At 37.5% G+C, this 21,352-nt stretch overlaps 1 protein-coding gene across 1 annotated transcript in view; it reads right to left on the reverse strand.

The window, feature by feature from the left end:
* The window catches only part of GABRA2 (gamma-aminobutyric acid type A receptor alpha2 subunit), a 67,514-nt gene that overhangs the window by 42,427 nt on the left and 3,735 nt on the right, over window positions 1-21,352 (reverse strand). Inside the window, exons 2-3 of the mRNA XM_009283587.2 lie at window positions 20,927-21,015; window positions 18,259-18,374 (exon numbers count right to left, since the gene is read on the reverse strand). Of these exons, the coding sequence (XP_009281862.2) occupies window positions 18,259-18,374; window positions 20,927-21,015 (205 nt within the window). The remainder of the gene's footprint in view (window positions 1-18,258; window positions 18,375-20,926; window positions 21,016-21,352) is intronic.

A 21,352-nucleotide genomic window follows, 5' to 3' on the forward strand; every position in this document is an offset into this window, starting at 1 on the left:
GTCAACAGTTGCTCTCTTGATTCACTTTGGTGTAAATGAGACCTGAATTGGGCGCTGTACTTGATTTCTCATGGTGTTGACTGAAACAAGAATATGTTCCGGAGAAAATATTCTGGAGAAAGATAGAGGAATCAAAAGCCAGTAGGCTAACAGACCCCAGCTGATCTCCCTCTGAAGAGCTTATATCCATTAACAGACATTATATCATATAAATAATAGACAGGTCCATGTAAAGACTATCAGACCCTCCAAAGGCCTACACAGAACTCATGAAGTTGGGCAACCCTGTAAAGCGATACCGTACTCTTGAAATAAATATCATTACGTCATTTAGACTAACTGAATTCCTGGTCCTGTGTATAAGCCCATACTTGAATTGGAATTTTTATTTCAGAAAAGTAGTATTTATTATTCTGAAATTGAACATAGCTGGTCCAAAATAGCAGGAAAATATGAATCTGAGGGAGAATTTACTGTAATACAAAACTTCAGTTAAAAGTGGGTGTATCTTCAGAGATGAGAGTGAGACTTTTTGACCATTAAAAAAACCACACATTAACCTGGAAAAACGTTTAGCTTAACTGTCAACATCCTTTTTTTCTGTGGCAAAAAATATGACTTGGGAAAACATTTTCAGATATGTTTATAGCTGAGCTAGTGTCTTTTTTAGGTGTAGGTTACCGACAAAATGTGCACAGAATGAAATGTAGGCATATCAGCAACTCAAATAATGTGATATATCTCCACAGTCAGGTAATTACTCAGATTTGTCCTGTATGTAAAAGACACTGGTGCAAACTGTAAGAGCACTGTTTCCAGCTAGCAAATGGAAAATTAAAAAGTTCTCTCTGTGCCGAGTGATACATTTACACGTTACTAAGATAATTTTCACATGCACATGACAGATTTGGGGTTTAACTCTCACTCAAAAAGAAGAAAAGAGTGCAGATCACATACACAAACATTATCTTTACTACTTTTTCTTCTCTCTCTACCAAGAGACCTTTAATTTGCAAACCTTATTACTTCAGGTAACAAAATTAAACACATTTCCAAAGGGTCCTATGAATGAAGAGCCTTGGATACAAGTGACATTTGAGATGCAGTTTTAACTTTATTATAGGCTTCCTCCACAAGTTTGAGAAAGTCACTCAAGGGTAGGGCTAAAGACTGATTTTGGTGCCCAATTATCTCTTTAAGTATATTGGACAAGCTCCACAAAGTTATTTAAGCTCCAAGTTTCCACTTAAATCAATAAAAATTAATCTGAATGTCTCTGTGGTCCAGATCATAATGACTAAATTTTGCACTTATATTTGTCTGAATCCCCTTTAGTCCCAAATTCCTGTCTAACATTGTCAGTATCTAAAATTCCCTGGATGCTTATATTTCCACCTTAAGGCAAAAATATCCTGATGCTGCCAAGCAGCTTAAAGAACTGGCTCTCAACCAAGTCCCGACGAGTTCCTCAAACTATAAATAATTACAAATTTACTGGTCCAGAAAGACTTTGAGAGAGAAAGCAAGAAACCAAGCAAGAGTCTGATCCCACAGCCTAGCAGTACTCATGGGATGTAGCAGACATAAACTGAAGTCTCTGCTCAGTAACTAATTATTTACACAAAGCAGAAGAATTCCTTCCAAAGACTGGGTAAGCATGCCCTATCTTAGAAAATTCACTTTTGTGGTCAAGACAGACCCTGACACACAGTAACTTCAGTTCATGTCTCTGCTTTAAATCAGAGCATGCACTTGACAAGAGGTGCTCTCCCTCTCTCACAAGTTTCCATCATCCCAGGCTATCAGCTACTCTCATGGCTCTTTTCAGGAACGGAGGAATGACATGAGCTCTAGAGGGGGCACACCACTGTGAACAGATGAAGTAGAGACTGGTAATGTTTTCCCACCCAAACTTGGATGTTTCACCTGTGTTGGTAAGAAAAGGCTTCAGCTGCATGCCTCTCTCCAGTATTTTTTAATTAGTTAGCTTGACAGATCCCCACTCAGTTTATTGACTTTATGAACCACTTTTGCAGACAGTTAATGCTATGCCCACGCCATTTCTGAGGTGTGCCAACATGCCTAGCTTTCCCCATGTTCCACAAAGGAGACCTGGCTGTTTGAAGGAATTAATCCTACTATACGTGGGGTCCAGGAGATGTAGGCGCTGCCAAACCTAAGCCCTCAGTCTGTATGGGGCTGATTGGCCAAAGACTGTGAATGGCTCTACAGTCCAGCAGTACAAAACATAGGTCTCAGTCCATGCTCTGACACATACGTAGATATTGTATACACAGTAAAACATCTCCAGTGGAAGAAACCACCCTCCCAGAACGATCAAAAGCCCTGTGTCTAGTTAACAGAGTTGGAAAGTGGGAGATGGATTCAGATCCCTTTTGCAAATCAGATAGAGAATAAATAAGATGTTTAAGCTAGAACGTACTTCATCCCTGATGAGAAGGCTACTGTACTGATGGGTGCAGCCCATATCACATCGGGCCAACCAATCAACCAGTGTCTAGCTTGAATCCTGCCAGTACTTAAACATGAGAGAGTGTTTGAAGCAACCCAGAAGTGCATAACTTAATTGGTTCTTTGCACAGGGAAAAGAAGAAATGTAGAAACTCTCAGTCATTACTGTTGGACTTCATAGACTTTTGGCACCTCAAGTAACATTTTGACAATCTCAGAGGTATCAACTGCCAAGTGATTAAAACAGCAATTAACTACCTAGACATCTTTCTGGATTTTTTTTCCCTATCTTTTAAACAGAATATTCCTCCAATTTACAGGTTCATTGTAAAGATATTAATACAACATGGATGCTTTGGTTGTATAAACACTTGAGACAACTGAGTAATTATAAACAGTAGTCTTGACTATGGTACAATTAACAAAGGGAGAAACAAAATGTTGAAAATAGGAACAAGAAGGAGTGAATGAAATCATTCATTCACTGAAGGGCAATTTAAACACATGGGTAATATGAAATCTGTTCCCATAAAGTCAGACTACCATGAGATCCACCAAATCTGAATTTGTTCCCTTTTCATTACATCCTCACATACCAAGAAAAAAGGAAAAAGAATTAAAAAGCATTCAGCTCTAAAATAAACAAATGTGAGTCATTTTTAGTTGGACTTGCACAAAATGTTCAATAGAAACATGAAAGTAAAAACATAGTTGAGTTTGGTTGGAAGAAATGTGATCTTACTGAGATGGGTTACTTAAAAGGTTGAAGTAAAATGAACTTAGCTAACACACAACACATTTGGCAGCAAACCAAAACTACATGCCATTCAAATGAAAACTAAAACATCAGCACTAAACCTTATCCCTTTAGACACTTCCATCAGGAGGCAAAGAGATTGTATATAATAATCAGACTGATTAACAAATGGGACTACTGCATTGTTTAGATCAACTGGATGAGCATGATAAAGCTAAAATGAACCAGACTGCCCCAACACTGTCTAAAGAGTGAGACAGAGGAAGACAAAGAGAACAAGAGCACTCAAACAAGTCTGGAAATGGAAGGGAGCAGACTTTGATAAAGTGGAGCAGTAATTATTTGGACTGACCTGAATTGGTGTCATCACAGAAGTAAGGATGGCAAAGTTATTACTCCCATGCAACTGTATTTCCATCTACGCTGCTTAGAGGCTTATGCTATTAGAAAGGAAACCGTAACATGCAGGTAAGGCAGAACAATCCCCAAAATTATTTCAGATTTTAGAAACATATTCAGAAGCCTTTCTCTTTTTTTTTTTTTTAATGTTTGAATTTTGTGACCTTGGTACTTAGAGTCATGGAACATCCTGTCAAATTCTGCTGCATTACCCTTCTAGGCTAATTTCAGGTATAATCTCTGTGCTTTATTCCAAGTCACAGCATTTATAAACCATCCCATTTGATACACTCACTCTGACAGCCCCTCCTGTACTCCAAAACACATCTCCCCATAACAGCAGTATCACTTTAAAAAAGCAGCACCTTCAAGTTTCTCTTTACAGTCATGAAGTGGCCGAGCCTGGGCTTCTTAAGATATACCTTTATTGCACAGTGGCTCCTGACTCACTTGATTTTAGTTGCTAGCTTATTCACTTGTTTACCTCCTCTTACACAGGCCCAGGTGCTTTTCTAACCAAGATCATTCAGCCTAGATTTTCTCCAGGTTAGATTTCAGGATCCACTTTGGCTTATGCTAGTAACATGTCAACTTGCCAGGCAAAGTACAAGTTATGAGAGGCGGCTCTCCTTTAGTACCTTCCCACATTCCAATCATTAAAAAAAACCCCAAAATTCTCATAATTCCCTGGAAGAACATCAGAGGACAAAGTCCTTCCGCATCAAGGACGTGAAATGGATGCAGAACTCACAGTGGAGTGACCAAGGAACTGTGATAATACGTACATAATACATACCGGATTTCACCCTTTGGCTACACGCTACTTTTTCTAAGCTAAAACAGACACTGTCACAGTGCTTATTACCCTTGTTAATTATTTAATGAAGATTTGGGTAGCATGCCAGAGCCCACTGAAGTCAGTGCAAAAGGCTTCCCCTAGTGATGGCCAGCTTCAGAGGAAGCCTTTGGAGTATGCCTGTCTCTGTGGTCAGCCATGGCAAAAAGAGTTGGCACCCTGGAGCTGACAGACACCAGGATGAAGCTCTGGGAAGAACAGTCTTCTTGTTCTGTGGCAAACACTCATTATCACCAGAGGTCGGCATCTTCCCAAGGCTTGCTGCTATCAGAGCAAAGTATGAAATTCACATGTTCTGAAGTCCCAAAGGCTGATGGAGCTCCTCTAGAGATCAACTGACTTAAGAAAGCATTGAAAATTATGATCCTTTCAGACAGATTAATTTTACTGTTCGTGTATAGTGCCTGGTTACTATAGTCCTGGATCGTACAGTCATTAAAAATGGAGCTACAGTTCTTTTATCTTTTGCTAGCCTTGTACTTTGCATTCAAGCATGACAAGAACCAATAGTAGAAAAAGGTAGTGCCTTTATTTAATACCTGTGTATTAGTGGGCACTCTTAATGCATTTTTTGCAGCAGGAGCCTCAAATATATTTTTAATAGGTAACGCTGTATGAAATTCTGTAATAGCATTTCAGAAGATTGTGACACAGTGCCAAAAAAACTAGACAGCATTCTAATCCTTCTATCAACCAGCCAGCAGTTCCTATTTTAAGCCAGGTGAAAAAACTATGAAGTACAGGAAATTAATGTTTATCCAGACTACTCTAATATTCTCAAAGAAGCTAGCATGGACTTACTAAAATCAGCTGGAGGTTGTGTGTATGTTAACACCCTGAACACCCAGGCTGCGTAAGAACAGGTAGGTACACTTTTTCTTTACACTTCCCTGATCCCCACGGTTGCTGAAATGCAGGGAAAGGAGGAATAGAGATATGGGTTCTGAGACACAGCACAAATCAGACTGGCTGCCAAGCTGCCTTTTTTTTATTCTTAACATTTTTTTGTTTGGCAGGACAACCTGTGGGATGGTCATGGATAATAAGCTTCTTGCTAAACAGGAGTCCTGACAAACGACGAGTTCATGGCTTGACCCTACAGAGAATCATATTAATACTTAAATCAAACAAGTACCCCCCAAATGAGCAAAAAATAGTAACATGGACAGTAATGGGGCAATCTTTTTTTTAAATCCCGTTTTAACATGTTACAGGGTTGTCAGTTACTCTTCTGTTATCTAGTTAATAATAAAATAAAAGGTCTTAGATTAAGTCTGTGTAATGTGCCTACAAGAAGTGCACTGTAGCACTCAAAAGTCCCATGGCTGAGTCACTTGAATGTCTCCAAGCTACTTTACAGATAGCAGTGTTTCCCAGAATCTTCTCTAAAACATACTCCCAGGATACTCCCAGAGCTTGGATTAAGCAGCCTCAAATTTGTCTTTTATGGTTGCCTGTGACAAAAGAATTCCCCTCTGGCTGTCCATGGGACTTTCAGAGCCCATCAGGCTTCTGTATGTGGAAAGGCTACATATTTGGGACAGGAATCTGCTTTTAATATTAACAGGTTGGTTTTTTTACAGGCAGAAAATACAAAACAGTATTTTTTTTCTTTGAAAAAATGCCTAATATGAGTTTAACCAGAATCCAGTTTCTTAAAGTGCATATTCTTCTAAGCAGATACTATGGCTTTGTGAAAACGCAGACAGCGTCTACCACAGAATATTATTTTAAAACAATTGGTTATTTTAAAAATAGCATATTATGCAGTAGCAAACAAGATTATCTGTTCATTTTTTTTATGGTCAACTAAAGACAAAACGCCTGGTAAAAAAAAAAAGAATTCTCTGACAGCTTTTAGCACCCAGCAGATAGAAAGGGATTATTAAGGATGTGACCATTCCCTTATCTCAAACAACAGGCATTTATATTTCTCCCTTCTCATATTTATTTATTTATTTATTTTTCCAGGAGGAAATATCTTCCCTTTTGTTCAGAAACTGCATGAAGCAATGCAGCACCAAATTCACATTTAAAGATCTAGTAGAAAGAAGTTCACTGTTTGGTACTCAGTTAACACTATGGACACTGGTAAGGACAGTCCGTGAAATGCCATGGCACACCCTCAGGATGCCAGAGGGGTTTTATCAACACAGCACTGAATCGAAGGCTCAGATTTCTGTTTTTCCTCATTTATATACTCCACACTACAACTGTTCTTCAGCCTCTTCTCATCCAGAGGGACTTCATTCCTCATTCAGTGAGCCTATAAATTGTGACAAATGTAAATTACTTCAAAAAATGAGAATAAAAAGGCATCTACAGTAGCCTTTAGATTGTCAGTCAGAAGGAAATATCTAGAACATTAGGCTGGTGTATTCAGGGCAGGAATTGTCCCTTCAACCCACCTCTAAATTCTTAAAGATAAATGCAGATTCTCCTTCCCCTCCATTCCCTTTCTGCTCTGCTGTTCTGCTGAAAGGCTCACACACTTGAGGGAATGGAAAAGGATGGCTCTAATAACTCCCAATCTCCTGATAGAAGTGGTCTGGAGAACCTATTATCTTAGGACAACTGAGAATGGATACAAGAAAGAAAAAGCAGGGAATGTGTTGGAAGACAATTACCTCTCTCGGATGAGAGAATCGGCACCAAGCAATGGAGACCAAGAGAAGAAGAACTGCTAACGACAGGGCAATCTTTCAGTCAGAAGACACATTGCTTTCCTGAGATTCAGGTATTTAAGGGATCAAGAGGATGCAATTTTTTAAATTAAAACAGAAGAAGATGTTAAACGCAGATAGGTAACCCCAGGAAACTACATTCACATGAAAGATCACAAATACAAGCAGCCTATAAACACTTCAAGAAAAAAAATAGGAGTTTCAAAAAACAGCTTATTTAGAAGTCATCTTCCAGGTGGAATATATCTCCTGCATAAACCTCTCCGCTCAGGTCAAATTTGTGTTAGAAATTATGTGACCTGTAAAACAGAGCACTGTACTGGGGCTTGGAGACATGGATCTGTTCCATTACCAATGGTGGATCATACCTCCCGGTTACTTCACCCTCACATACCTTTTGTATTTACTCAGATATAAAAGTCACCCCTTCTGCAAAGTAGTCTGAGTTCTCTCACACATTTTCAGTGTCACTGCTGTGAGAAAAGCCATGATGTACATCTAATGGACATGTAGGTTTTACAGCGTACATCCATTTTTAACTGATTCTTATTGAATTATATGTTTCAGAACATAGTGAAGGTCAGTGGTCCATGGCACTGAATTCGGACTGCAGTCAACTCTATTAGTCATAACACTACAAGATTACAAGACACTTAACTTACAGTTTGTAAAAAACACAGATTAAGCAGATGGAACGTGGGGCATCCATGTTTTTCCCAAACCAATTGCAGATTAGGATGCATGATCTCTACTGGTTCAACAAAAAAAATGCATGTGCAGGACCAAATATGTATGTACAGACATAAAAAATAAATGTAATTTGGTCAGATACAACTAAATCCAATCTCTAACTGCAGCTACAGAACTTTACTAAAATGTTTCATGTCCTCTGATGTGCACAATAATCCCAGGTAAGAGGGAAATTGATTTACGCTGTTTTCACAGAGTTAACTGCTCTAATTATTAAATAGCCCTCAACATATGGCAAGGAATTACGGAATGTAAATCAAGAGCCATGTGCTACAAAGTAATCACACAAATGGTTCCCAAATAGCAACACCACTTCCAGAAGGTTAGCAGAATCATACCTTCCTGATGTACAGACAATTTCAGAAAACCAGTGCTGACATACTCTGCGTTATAAAGCAAACTATTACTAGGATGACAGTGGTAAACAAAACTTCCTTTAGCTTGTGATTAATTTAATTCGAGCATTAACCTGGAAAAAACAGACATAAAAATGTGTTTAAAGATTAATCTTGGCATATTAAAGTGCTTTGATTCTTATCATTAAAATTTATTAGACTTTTCACAGTATTAATTCAAAATCTTCTGCTGATGTTTTAATTTAGCCTGGTGAATTGTACAGTAACACAAAACGTTATCTGATACATCCTCTATAGCTGCTTTTTGAGACAGATGACTCATTGTTGAAAAACATTAATGTCAGAAATTTAAATACATGTATATACCATAATGATAAAACTGCTTACGTTATTCTACTTTCAAATTTCCAAAGGATATTTGAAAAAACTCATTCAGCTGTCTTAATCTGCCAGTTGTTTAAAAGTGGCTAATGTTTAGTATCACCATTTCATCTCCCTCCTTCACTCTCCAACTCTTTTGTCCTGCCCTCCTGCCCTTTCCCCTGTTCCTTGCTCATAGTGGTTTTTCACCTTGGCTTGTATTGCCCTAATGCTAGGTTGTTGAAAAACAGCGTTATGTTCTACTTCGTATCTGTTTCTTGGAGTCTTTAGAAGCTACTGTTAGATACTAATAGTAGCCACTAATAAGAGCTACTAATACCAACAATTAATACAGACCAAAATACTGTAAAAACCAAAGCAGATGCAGTTTTAATGTACAGGCAATTACAAAGTCCTTCTGCATGATCCTTGTTGATGAAATACCTCTCTACACACTACTAATTCTAAAAATTGGATGCACTAGGTTGTGCATTGAAAAGGTTATTCTTAAAAATGGTCATGATATGGTGGCACACCAAGAAAACAGAAGCAGGAATATGTAGTCAGGAATACTGCCAGAACAACAGATCTATCTCAGACCACTCAACAACACCAACAAAATGGTATCGGCACAAAAGGAAGGCCGTACAATCTGTGGGTAGAGAAGGATCTTTGCTTTCTACCGACCCAAGAGTCTGCCTTCGCATCATTTCAACTTCCCCAATCTAGTTTCATTAGATACGAAATCTTTCAGGCAGCTGGACGTAAGCGACTGTACCTGGGAGGAGGGTAAGGCAAATCTGGGTTTCATACCACAAAAAAAATACGCAACATTAGACAGCTCTATTTACATGGCATGTCTGGCCTGGATTTGGGGAAAGCTATATTTAGACGGAGTGAAATAAACTCATGGAATTTTGGTCAAAAAGCAGAGTTGGGCATTTTCTAGAAGAATGTATGAAATCGATAGGTATTTAGAAAGGGAAAAGGCAACTATGAAAACAGAAGAACAAAAAGAAAGACGTCCGTCAGGACACTTCAGAAGGGCAGGGTTTAGAGGTTCCCGGGAGCTTCCTGATGAGGTGTTGAGCTCTAGGACACACAGTGGTGTACAGCTTTTCAGTTCCCTGTACGCTGTCCATCTAGTGATGACAAAGTAAACCGGGAATGATTCAATGAAATACAGTGCCTCTCCTTTAAAATACTGTCTTTTCCCATGTTTAACCCTTTTCAGGACTCCAGGTTATGGTGATAGTGGGAAAAATGTGGCAAGAGTCACTTTCAGTCTTAGTCAAGTCCCAGCTTCTGCTGAATGTTAGAAAATCCAAGGCAAAGACCATAAAAAAGGATATGACCTCTGCATTTTTCCAGACCCTTCCCGTTTACCCCAAATCTTCTATTCATCACAGCGGATTGTTTATGAATAATAAGCTCAAGAGTTGTACAACACTGTGCATTCTGCTGTCCATAGGCAGTCTAAACCTTTCATCTACACAGGTATTTTTATTCAGCTATATCTTCTAGAACTAACATTCTAAATTTAATTTTTCAGAGTTGCCAATTAAGATTGAAAACTTCAGCCACTATTTCAATGTCTTGCTGGTTGTAAGTCACAGAATCTTAGAATAATTCAGTTTAAAAAGCACCTCTGGAAGGTCCAAAGCAGAACCAGCTCTGAAGACAGATCAGGTTGCCCAGGTCATACTCTGTCAAATTTTGAGTGTCTCCACAAAGATGGAGACTCCACCACTTCTCTGAGCAACCATTACCTCTGCAACTGTGTTGAAAACCACCATCATTGGCCTAATAGTCATGAGCTTGCCTAGTAAAGGTAAGGAGGGGAAAAAAAGTAATATTTATTCTTTTTTTATCACTTTAGATTATGTCTCATAAATAAAAATAGTATTGTTACATTGTTTTCACCACAGTCAGGCCTTGAATGGAGTAGAAGCAGTTGTGCTATGCAGAATGTAAATACATAGTAAGAGGTGTGACTCATGGCAGTTTTTATTTATGGGGTGCTAAAATACAGGAAATATACTTAAATATATATTTGCCATTAGAGGCTGCAAGAACTAAGGTTAAAAAAACCCAACCTTTTCTAAACAAAGAAGCTGAAGGAGTTCTGCATGTCCATTTAATCCCAAGTTTTTAGTTTCCATTGAAAATAAAATGTCAAAACTTGCCAATGAACTGTCTTGAAAGAAAGTTATGCATGACTATCTGCTTAAATATTGGTTCTTGTCACATGAGCAGAAATCAACATCACTAAAACAGTGATGCCTACTCATATCACAGCATGATGTAACTACCATTTTTCCTTAAATCAAACACACTCCTAAGGTTCTTTTTTCCAGCTCTGTGAGGGACAGTGTATTCCAAATATTGTCTGTGTCCTATATATCTAAAACTAAAAAATTCAAAGAGCATCAATGCTTTTATTAACTGCTGGTTTAACAGTTCTTCACCAAAACTTTCTTAATACCTTTAGATGATTATACAATTGAGTAAGAGACCTCTATAGCTTCCTTCTTACGTTCTTTAGTTAGCACTCTTTTTTTGGTATAACTTATTAAAGATAAGATTTGAAACGTAACTTTCTGTGTGTCTCCTATACAAAGAATATACGAAACTGAGTACTCCATGGCTACATCATAGCAGTAAACATTAAAGGATTTCCCTGATACTGTTTATAAGCACACCTTTTAGTGTAACCCAGAATATTATTAATTTTGTATTACAAAATGTGTCTCTGTTGCCACAGAATGACTAACATTTTTTTCATTGTAAGCAACATATACATTGATTTCTACATTTTAAATTTACTTTTTGCTTGGTTAAAATCCACTACTAAAACTCACGAAATCCATTAAAATCCCCCAAAGATATCCTGGATGAATTTCTAATGCGCTTAAATATTTCTGAAAACGTTTCAGAGTTAGATTATTTAAATAATAATTGTATTTCCAATTCAGGTGGCATTACATAAATTGTATCATTTCACAAGGGTAATAAAAATTTTGGAACTGTAATATTGCAATCCTTTGGTACTTGGCTATTAAAACTAGTCAGACTGAGTGAGAAGCAGCTCTGTATTTCGGATAGCAAACTCGTTGCAAGATTTATGTAACATGATAAGAGGCCTTAGTGGGAAGCAGTCAACAGTAGAATACCTGGGTATCAGCAAGGCCACTGCTTTTCAACCAGTTTCTAAATAACCCAGAATAAATGTATTGCTGAAAAAAGGAGATATTTGTCTTAGCCCATCAAATCTGGCTGAAAAATTAAACCATCCCGTCAGTCTGATTTACAATGAGCTCCAATGAGCTCCACAGAAATCTGCAGTATTTGCTTTCATGTCTTCCTTGTAGCTGAGATAAAAGTAAGCAAAGCCTTAATTCAGCCTTAGTGTCATCAGCAGTATTTCTAGCATTAGAAGCAAATGCTGATGCTTTGCCAGGAAAAAAAAAAAAAGTACTGAATATACATGTTCAGTGAACTGGGAGATCCTCCCAGACAAGCTCCTTTATGGGCATATAAACTTTACTGTAAAGTACCTAGATTTTTGTTAACTGTTGTGAAGCATAGCATTTTGCCACTTTGCACAGTGCAACACTTTCCCCGATTGCAATACTCCGCACAGTTGTAATGTTAATTTTATTTTGATGTCTTCACTGTCAATTTATCCACAGAATTTCAATAAATAAATAAATAAATAAATAAATAAGTTTTGTTTAGCTGCTCAGCCACTATCCTATCCTACATCATTTTTGCTGGTTTGTTCTTCAGTATCACAACAGTTTCTGAGGGTTTTTTATCCTTCCACTTTCCTAATGATTCATTCCCTAGAATGCTTGTAGCTACTGAGTTAGTTCTGTTCTTGGATTTTAGCACCATCTGCATGCCCTGGATAACTAATTAAATGAGATTTTCATATCCTCCTCTCTATTGCTTTTCCATTTTTTACAAGGAATGCTTTTTGCCAGTATACATTATCCACAACTCTAACATAAATTAATCTGAGTTTCTCGCTGACTCCTCTGAAAGCACTATTATGGCCAGATTCCATGTGACCCTTCCAAGAGCATACAGTAGTTTACTCCTTTGTATCCTGGCATAACTACATAGATAGTGGGCTTTCAGAAAATGCAAGTGCTGCTCTGAATTGCTCTGCACTAGCCCTGGCAGAGAGACATTACCATTTCCAAAAGATTAAACTGGAGCAAGTAAGGGCTAAGGAAGCAACCAGAACTGAGCAGGGGAACTGCACTTTTTCCTTTAAAAACAGTAGTGAAAGCTTTCCTGTAGTGTTCTGCAGCACAAATAGTCAAAGGACCTTCTTTTAGGATACCCTGAACATGTATTAAGCATGATGAGGCTGACAAACACCACTAAGTTTTGAATGCCCAGCTGGGGGACTGCTACAGCTACAAACTCTTCTAAAGATGATTAAAAACTCTGAATCACAGAGATATATAAATATACTGCCCTAAATTTAACATATTCCAGATTATCAGCATATGATCATGGCCTTGTTTCCTGGCAACTGAAGACATACAGCTCTGATAAACACACACACGCATACACACACACACATAGATATAGATATATATATCTCCTGATCTGGGGGGGGGGGGGGAAGAGTTTCCTGTGAAAAAATGTTTTTTTTCTCTTTTAGCTCATATTGGTGAGCACATCATACAACTTTTAATCACAGAGTCTGATACTCTATACTACTACACTGATTCTATGCAACGATATATCCAGTGCTGCAAAGACAAATGATCATACCCACAAGTGCTCGCGGCTCACCATCTCTCCGATAGCAATAATCAGCAATAATCCTTCTCAGTTCTCTTTGGTTTTCCTGCTCAATTTATTTACAAAATGTTGTGAAAAAAAGGTTTTGGTATGTCTATAAGTGAAATGCAGTGGAGGTTCTTGTTTAAAGCAATCAGAACATCTGAAAGTCACCTTGCAGCAGAGATGGATCCTTCAAAATGGAACCACAGAGGCATTTAGTTTTCACCTACCTACTGTCTGATCTTCCTCAGGTTTTTTAATAACTAACATTCAACTCTTTGGTTACAATGAGAATACCATTCCTGAAGCTGGTGAGACTGACCACAGTTTGTGGAAAGATCCTCAAATTGTATAAATTTGCATAGCTCTTTCCGATGTCAGTATAGCAGTTGAAAATCGGGCCTTCAGGCTATTAAGGCCAGTCCTCTGGCCTTGTAACTTCCCTTTGTGGTTTTATTCAAGATTTAAATTTTATATTTTCTAAGTCTTGTATTCACTTATATTTTATAAATTTGGGAGAGTAGAACAGACAGAAGTTCTATAGCTGCCAGAAATTGCCAATTTCCAACATAAGAAAGCAAAGCAGGCTGAATAGCTTATGGAGATGGTAAGACTACTGAAGTATCCAACATGATATCAAAATCCTAGCACCATCTCCATTCCTTCTCCCTTCCTTCCTCTTTTTCATCTTTAAAAAGAAGCTACCATTTTAAAAAATAGGTATGTTTTTGCTGATACACCTGGTACGCAAGAACATCAACATACTAAAAGAGGGGATTGCCTTAATCTGTGTCCCTTTTTCCTTTAATCGTGTCTGTCCATGGGGCAGGGGAAAATCAAAATCCTAGCACCATCTCCATTCCTTCTCCCTTCCTTCCTCTTTTTCATCTTTAAAAAGAAGCTACCATTTTAAAAAATAGGTATGTTTTTGCTGATACACCTGGTACGCAAGAACATCAACATACTAAAAGAGGGGATTGCCTTAATCTGTGTCCCTTTTTCCTTTAATCGTGTCTGTCCATGGGGCAGGGGAAAGCAGACAGAGCAGACAGATAATTCAATCACTTCCAGATTCGAATGCAGCTATATCTCAGCTTCAACGTTCTGTTGTCTCATTATTTGAAGATCTAAATTCTCTTTTGCTCCCTTGCTTAGCTTTAGTGTCCATTGTTTTGTGGATTTCTTTTTCTATATGCTAATAAAAATCAAAGGATTTATGGAACAGTGCTACCCTAAGTGTCTTGCAAACATTACAGCAAATAAATAGAAGAAAATACCTTCATGATTTTGAAGAAAATCATAAACAATCAAACTCTCTCTGACTTGTCATTTGCATGGCTGTATTTCATACAAATTAGTGCTAATGACATAGGGAATTTGTTTTGAAACTGAACTTGTAATTTATTTTGATGTCTAAACAGAAACGGCATGGAATGTTTGGGTAAAATAGTTCATGTCAGAACTGAAAGTGCAGTCAGGAGTGTTCCAGCTGCAATCCTGTGCTTAGCATAAAATGAGTACAGAGAAAAATTTATCTCCTCTTGAATACCCTCATGCCCATCCATACCAACACAGTAGGTCGGGATATTATCTAAGTCATATGAGATGTCTCTGGCTTCAGGGGACAGTGCAGTGTCTTCTCTTCCCTGCCCACACCCATTTTGCAGGCTATTTCATCACTATAGTGTTCATACATCATCCAAGGATCCCAGCTGCTAGGACAGCCAATAGCCAACAGCCAAAACCTGTTTATATGACAGAGTTGCATCACCAGTAAAAGTTAAAGCTGCCTTAACAGTTTATAGAAAATAGTACTCAGTTCTGAAGTGTATCGATGTATCAGTAAAGCATCAAGTTACATACTGTAAGTACTCACACCGTCTCCCAGTAAAATTAATCATAAATCTATTCCTAAATTCAAGAACGAATTCCCAAATCCAAAACACTGTACCAGCTACTAGAAAGGAAACTAACTCTATCCCTGCCGAAACCAGGACACAAACAGACAATTACTTAGTTGAATTTATATATACAGTCTTTGAAGGAGCCTATGCATTTCCATTTTGTTGGTCGATAACTAGCTAAAATGCCAGTGTTAAGCTAACGCTTTTCATTATTAAAAACATTTTTAAGATGAATAATTCTTTCCAATGAGCTGAAATTTTGCTGTAAGACATCTCTGAAAATGCCTTTCACAACAGGTGAAAGTGGGCTGGTGAACAACTCTTGCTTTCAGAAGACTTTAAAAGAATCCATCTCAGACCCTGGACTATTTCTGTGGTAGCACATGTTAGGCCAGATTGTGATCTCAGTCATAGTAGTGTAGCAGGATAATGCAAGCTGCTATGCCAAAGTAAATGCTCTACTGGTTTCAACTGAATTATTTCAGAGTCATATAAATGCAAGTGGAACAGAACTGAGACTAAGTATATTAAATTAATGACGTGGCATGGTCAAAATGCAGTAGTCTATGCAAAAACACTTTCAGAAACTATCAGGACTCACTAGGCACATAGTGTTTAAAAAAAAGATGAATTATTTCCATTTTTATTTTCAGAGTGCAGGTTAATAGAGAAAAAGGAATAGTGCTACAAAATTCCTGAAGTATGAAACTCCCTAATTACTATGCATTATGTATAAAAGCAGTGTTTGGTATATGTCATATCATGGATTATCACAACTGGCTTTTACAAGCCTTCTTTTATATAAGAATCCCTCCATCCACAACTGAAGTGTTCTTGCAGATTAAGATTAATGTATCATGAATCATCACGGTTTAATATGCATGACAGTTTCATTTCACACATGTTCTGCATGGGTTGATTGCCATGTATGCCAATATCAAACAGATGTTAATGCTTTAATTTTTATGCTCCCAAAGTATATTTTAATTACTTTGGTTTAATTACGGAGGCTTGCCAAAGAAAAAGAGGAAGGTATTTTGAAGTAGGTTTAATGGAAAATTTAAAATAAAAATCCATTAGAAAATTATTTTTTAAATTCATGTTTTCAATAATGTAAATTCTAATATTAAAAAGAATACATGATATGCACAGGAACTGCAGACTGCTCTCATTAAACGGCACATTCCTTTTTGTAAACAAGAAAAGGAGGCTTGCCAAAGAAAAAGAGGAAGGTATTTTGAAGTAGGTTTAATGGAAAATTTAAAATAAAAATCCATTAGAAAATTATTTTTTAAATTCATGTTTTCAATAATGTAAATTCTAATATTAAAAAGAATACATGATATGCACAGGAACTGCAGACTGCTCTCATTAAACGGCACATTCCTTTTTGTAAACAAGAAAAGAATTATTCATTATTTTTCTAATAAAAAACATGATTTTAAAAGCCCTGCCAATTAAACACGAGCTTTGTGATATGAAATGCTTCTGCAAGTCACCTGCAAGGCACTGTATGTTTATACTATGTCTAAATTCTTAAATTCGGGCATTTTGCAAAGAAATTGAATCTCTATGTAAAACATCACTGTATAAATTCTCACATCAACAGTGGTGTATGTCTCACTTTATGGATCATCTAAATTAAAAAATCCTTAAATATAAAATATTTCACAAGTCTCCACTGTACAGAGGCCAGAAATGGAAATGAAAAGATATCCTAGGTTAAGATTAATGTATAATGAGAAAGCTGTTTCCAGCCAGCGCCAGCTCCCACTTTATGCTGTGTCAGATGCAAGCCAAGATTCTCCAGAACCAGAAGAGCAGCGGAGCCACAGGTCAGGATGGAAGAGAGTTGGCTAAAAACTGTGAGCTTTAACTAATTCCTAATTTGATCAAACGGAGTTGTTAGAGTAATTTCCATGGAAGTTAGAGCAGGTCTCTAGCTTTGGGCCTGGTCTTACTGAGATCAACAGGAACAGGAATGGCTCCCAGGGATTTTGCACTAGAATTAGTTTTAGCAAGCTGAAACAGTCTCCAGGTTGAAAATTACAATTACCAAAATGAATAATAGTAACAGTGTTATATTTGATAAATAAATATTTATGTTAGATATAATAAACAGCAGATAAACAATAACAGTAGATAAAATATTATCAAAAACAAGATATTCTGCCCCTCCCCATACCATAGAGATCTTTTTGCACAGTAATACTTCCAACAGCAGACAAATTATTTAAATTTCTTGCTTATATACTTACATGAGCTGGCATACAGCTTTAAAATGAAAATGTGAACTGACATTTTGAAAAATAACTGACAGTCATGGCACAAGAGTGCAGTGACCTCTGTCCTCCAATATTCCCTTTTTTCTTTTTTTTTTCCAAATGCCCAAATACATGCAAGGTACCTAGAAACAAAATGCTAATTACCAGTGAAACCCTAATTCCAAGGAAGTCAAAAATACAACATCCCCATTGAATTTACTGGGATGAGGGATGAATCTAAAATGTTATGTGTTACACACATACACACAAAACACTTGTGCAGATTTCTGAAAACATACACTCATCGCATTGCAGGGAATCAAGCCTGCATTCCTTGCTCAACCAAAATTCCCTGACTGGAATAACAGCTTTAGACGTTATCTTTGTTCTCATTCTGGTTTACTATGTTAAATCACCAGATTTTTTTTCTTTTTACTTAAGATAAATGTGTGAAAGTGCCTCCTTTCCATTCATAGATGTTATCTTCCTCAAACTTCAAATGATTCAGCTGGGTGAATACAGAGTTATAAATAATTTATCAAGATACATACCAGTTGTTAGGGGAAAAAAAACCCTGAAGGAAGAATATCACTGCATAAAATCTGAACATTAAAACTGTTTTTTTAAAATCAATCTTTAATTGTTTTTATTACCTCCTAATCCAGGTCTGAGACGATTATCATAACCATCCAGAAGTCTGTCTAGAATTCTTGTAAAGATGGTGATGTTATTCTTAGCTTCGTCTTCCAGGGAGTCAGCCAGCACTGATCTAAATGGACATTTTACATTTTAGAGAATGCTAGATATGTTTTAATGTACACTCAACATGCAGTTTTTGCAGGCTGGCCTTGAATATTTAACTTGCTGCCCTCTAACAGGAAGGGTGTAGTTAAGAGTATATGAATACACAATTTATATATAACATGTTCAGAAACATAAGAGTCGACAATATACTATCTAAAATTTCCAAAAGTCATTTTCCAGTAGCCTCTACTTCTAGTCAACATTGCACCACCGTGAGTGCTACTTCAAGCTCCACGAACACATTTGGCTGTGCAGGTGCAAAAGCCTAAAAGAGCTTCCCAGGCCTCGGTGGCACGTCACTCCCGGACTGATAACCCGGGTTCCCACACACAAAACTGTCTCCTTCCAGCTCTATCCTATCTGTCCTCACCTAAGTATACTCTCTCTCTGGATAAATCCTGTGGATATGCTTCCACCCAATGGTCATGTAACGTACATGACGAGAAGAACTAACATGAGGGAAAACTCCAGCGATCATGCTCAGGGAGTCCTCTGATGTCAGTATTTGGTGGGTGGGAACAACGATGCTGACTAGCAAGCTGCAGGATAGCTGTGGATAGCCTTCATGTTTCTAAAATGCTATTTTGTTATAAAAAGCACTACCTGATGTTCCACTAGATGCAGACAAACCTTATAAAAGCTGGATAGAAAAAAATCGTTAATGAAGTGTCAAGAAGACTCTATAGATTGTTTCAAACTTCCCCGATAAAGAAAGAGATGTTACAGCCTTTATGGGTCATATCTCTGTGGAAAACACTAGGGGCTGGAACATGAATCTGCTGCCCAGCCAGCTGCAGTGTTGAACAGTCCTCCCGGAGCTGGACACCCAGACCAAAGGTTTTGTGTACTAGGGAAACGCTCCCATGCAGAAAGCCTTACACATGCAAATGTTACTGTGCCAACATTGTTAAGCACCGTGCATGTGAAATGCGTGAGCTCATCAGTCTTACCTACTTAACACCGGAATATTAGTATCAAGGAAGTAAAGCACCATACGCCACACGTATTATCATTTATATCTTTTTCAGCCACCTAAATTTTTAACCTGAAATGTTTGAGTATTTATCATCTCTCAATGAAGTACTGATAAAGGCATTCTGAATGCCATAAAAACAAGCATGTTTTCTTCCTCCTCCAAACCAGAAGTAGGTTTGGGTGACGTTTTCTCTAAAGCAAGCTATAAAATGATTAAAGACAGGGCTTTATGTTGGTCCCCAATTCAACAGCACGGAGGAAGTACTTAAATGTAAATCATTGCAGTCTGTGCTTTCCATCACATAAACCACAGAATCGACCCAAATCAGATTAACTTATAAAGAACGTACCAAAATGTCATGTGTGATTTTACTGATGTGTGAGTTTTTTCTTCATTTTAATTACTGGATGGCTCATTTTTTATTTTTAAAATGTATTTCTGTACTGTAAGTCTCTGCCATTTTTTAAGCTTCTTTTTGAGAGACAACAGTTTTTTGAACTCAAGATACCACTAAAAAATTAGATCACGCAATTATATCAAATTAGGGTCGAATCCTGCAAACTTTACTCAGGCATAAACTCCTTAATTACGCATGTAGTCTCTTTGACGTCAGTGAGATTACTCACTTGAGTAGGGTTTGCAGGATCTGGCCCACTGTGACTCAACTAATACTGCACCATAGTTAGGCATAAAGTGAAATAGGAAACATAGTTTCAGGAAGTATTTTGTTCACTAGAAAATAGACAAAAATAAATGCAGACTTTTGAAATCATAGGAAACTTGCATTTTTTAGCTTACGACCCTTGCCGTATTAGGACAAGACCTACTGCAGTCAGAAGCAAAGCAAGTACACCGAAGTTACAAACTACAATTAATTGCATGTTTAGGGACTGTGGGCAACACAAAACTATTACGTGATTAAAATTACTTTCTCTTATGTTGTCACTTTAGAAATGGAGAACTTCAAACAACATAAGAAAAGTTGATTAATAAATGAGGCTATTGTTTTATTATATCTGATTGTGAAGTTGTATGCTATCTCCACCTAGAGGTTTAAAGCTTAAGTATCATTTTGAATTCTGTTATGTTGACTAAAAAAAAGACCAAAAAAAAAAAAGGCATGCCCGTACTAAAAAATATGCGAGCATTATTTTAGAGACTGTGATTTGCTATTTGACTTCACGATAATCTATTTCTCCATCTTAACTGTTCTGTATGGTACAGAATCACAGTCATACAGTAACTCCAATAAATCTTTAAGATCCAACAAGGCATTTAAAGGAATTATTTTTTTTAATGGTGAAATAAAGCACCAATTCACAAACTGTTTAAGGACAAGAGATTAGGCTTATATGGTCCCTAGACTACCTTCTACTGCATTTGCTCTGGAAACTATGCAATACTGCATTCAAACAGCTGAGAAAGATTTTTTTATTACATTACTACATACTATACTTTTATAACCTCTCACACAAGCGTACCCTTAGCAGACCGTTAACAGACACGTTTGTACTGAGCAACAAAATTAAACATCCTCTCACCTTGTTGGTAGCCACACCAATAAAACGAGAAGAACCAACTGCATCTCGGAGAGTGCCAGCTTCCTCTTCATCGCTGCTCTTCGCGAAACCTAACCGTGCAAGAAAAACACAAACCCACTCTCAGCTACAGTCAGTCTCCGCCAAGCAGTGCTTTCAACTTAACCCGAGGAAAAATATGTCACTTCAGTGGAGAAAGGAAACCACCGGGTTTCTGCAGCACTTTTCACTCCTAGCAACTTATTGTATCTCCATCTTTCCCAACGATCCTGCTCTGTGCAAAGAGGCAACGTATGATCAAAAGTGGCACGCGAGCAGACGCATCAGATGCTTTCCTTTTCCGTAAGCTGAAAGCCCCAAGACGAAAAGGAACAAAAAATAAAAAACGTATGTATAAAAAGATGGGGGGTTAACCATTCCTCCCCTCGC

Source organism: Aptenodytes forsteri, unplaced genomic scaffold (assembly GCF_000699145.1).
Source record: "Aptenodytes forsteri isolate BGI_AS27 unplaced genomic scaffold, ASM69914v1 Scaffold102, whole genome shotgun sequence".
Taxonomy (NCBI): Eukaryota; Metazoa; Chordata; class Aves; order Sphenisciformes; family Spheniscidae; genus Aptenodytes; species Aptenodytes forsteri.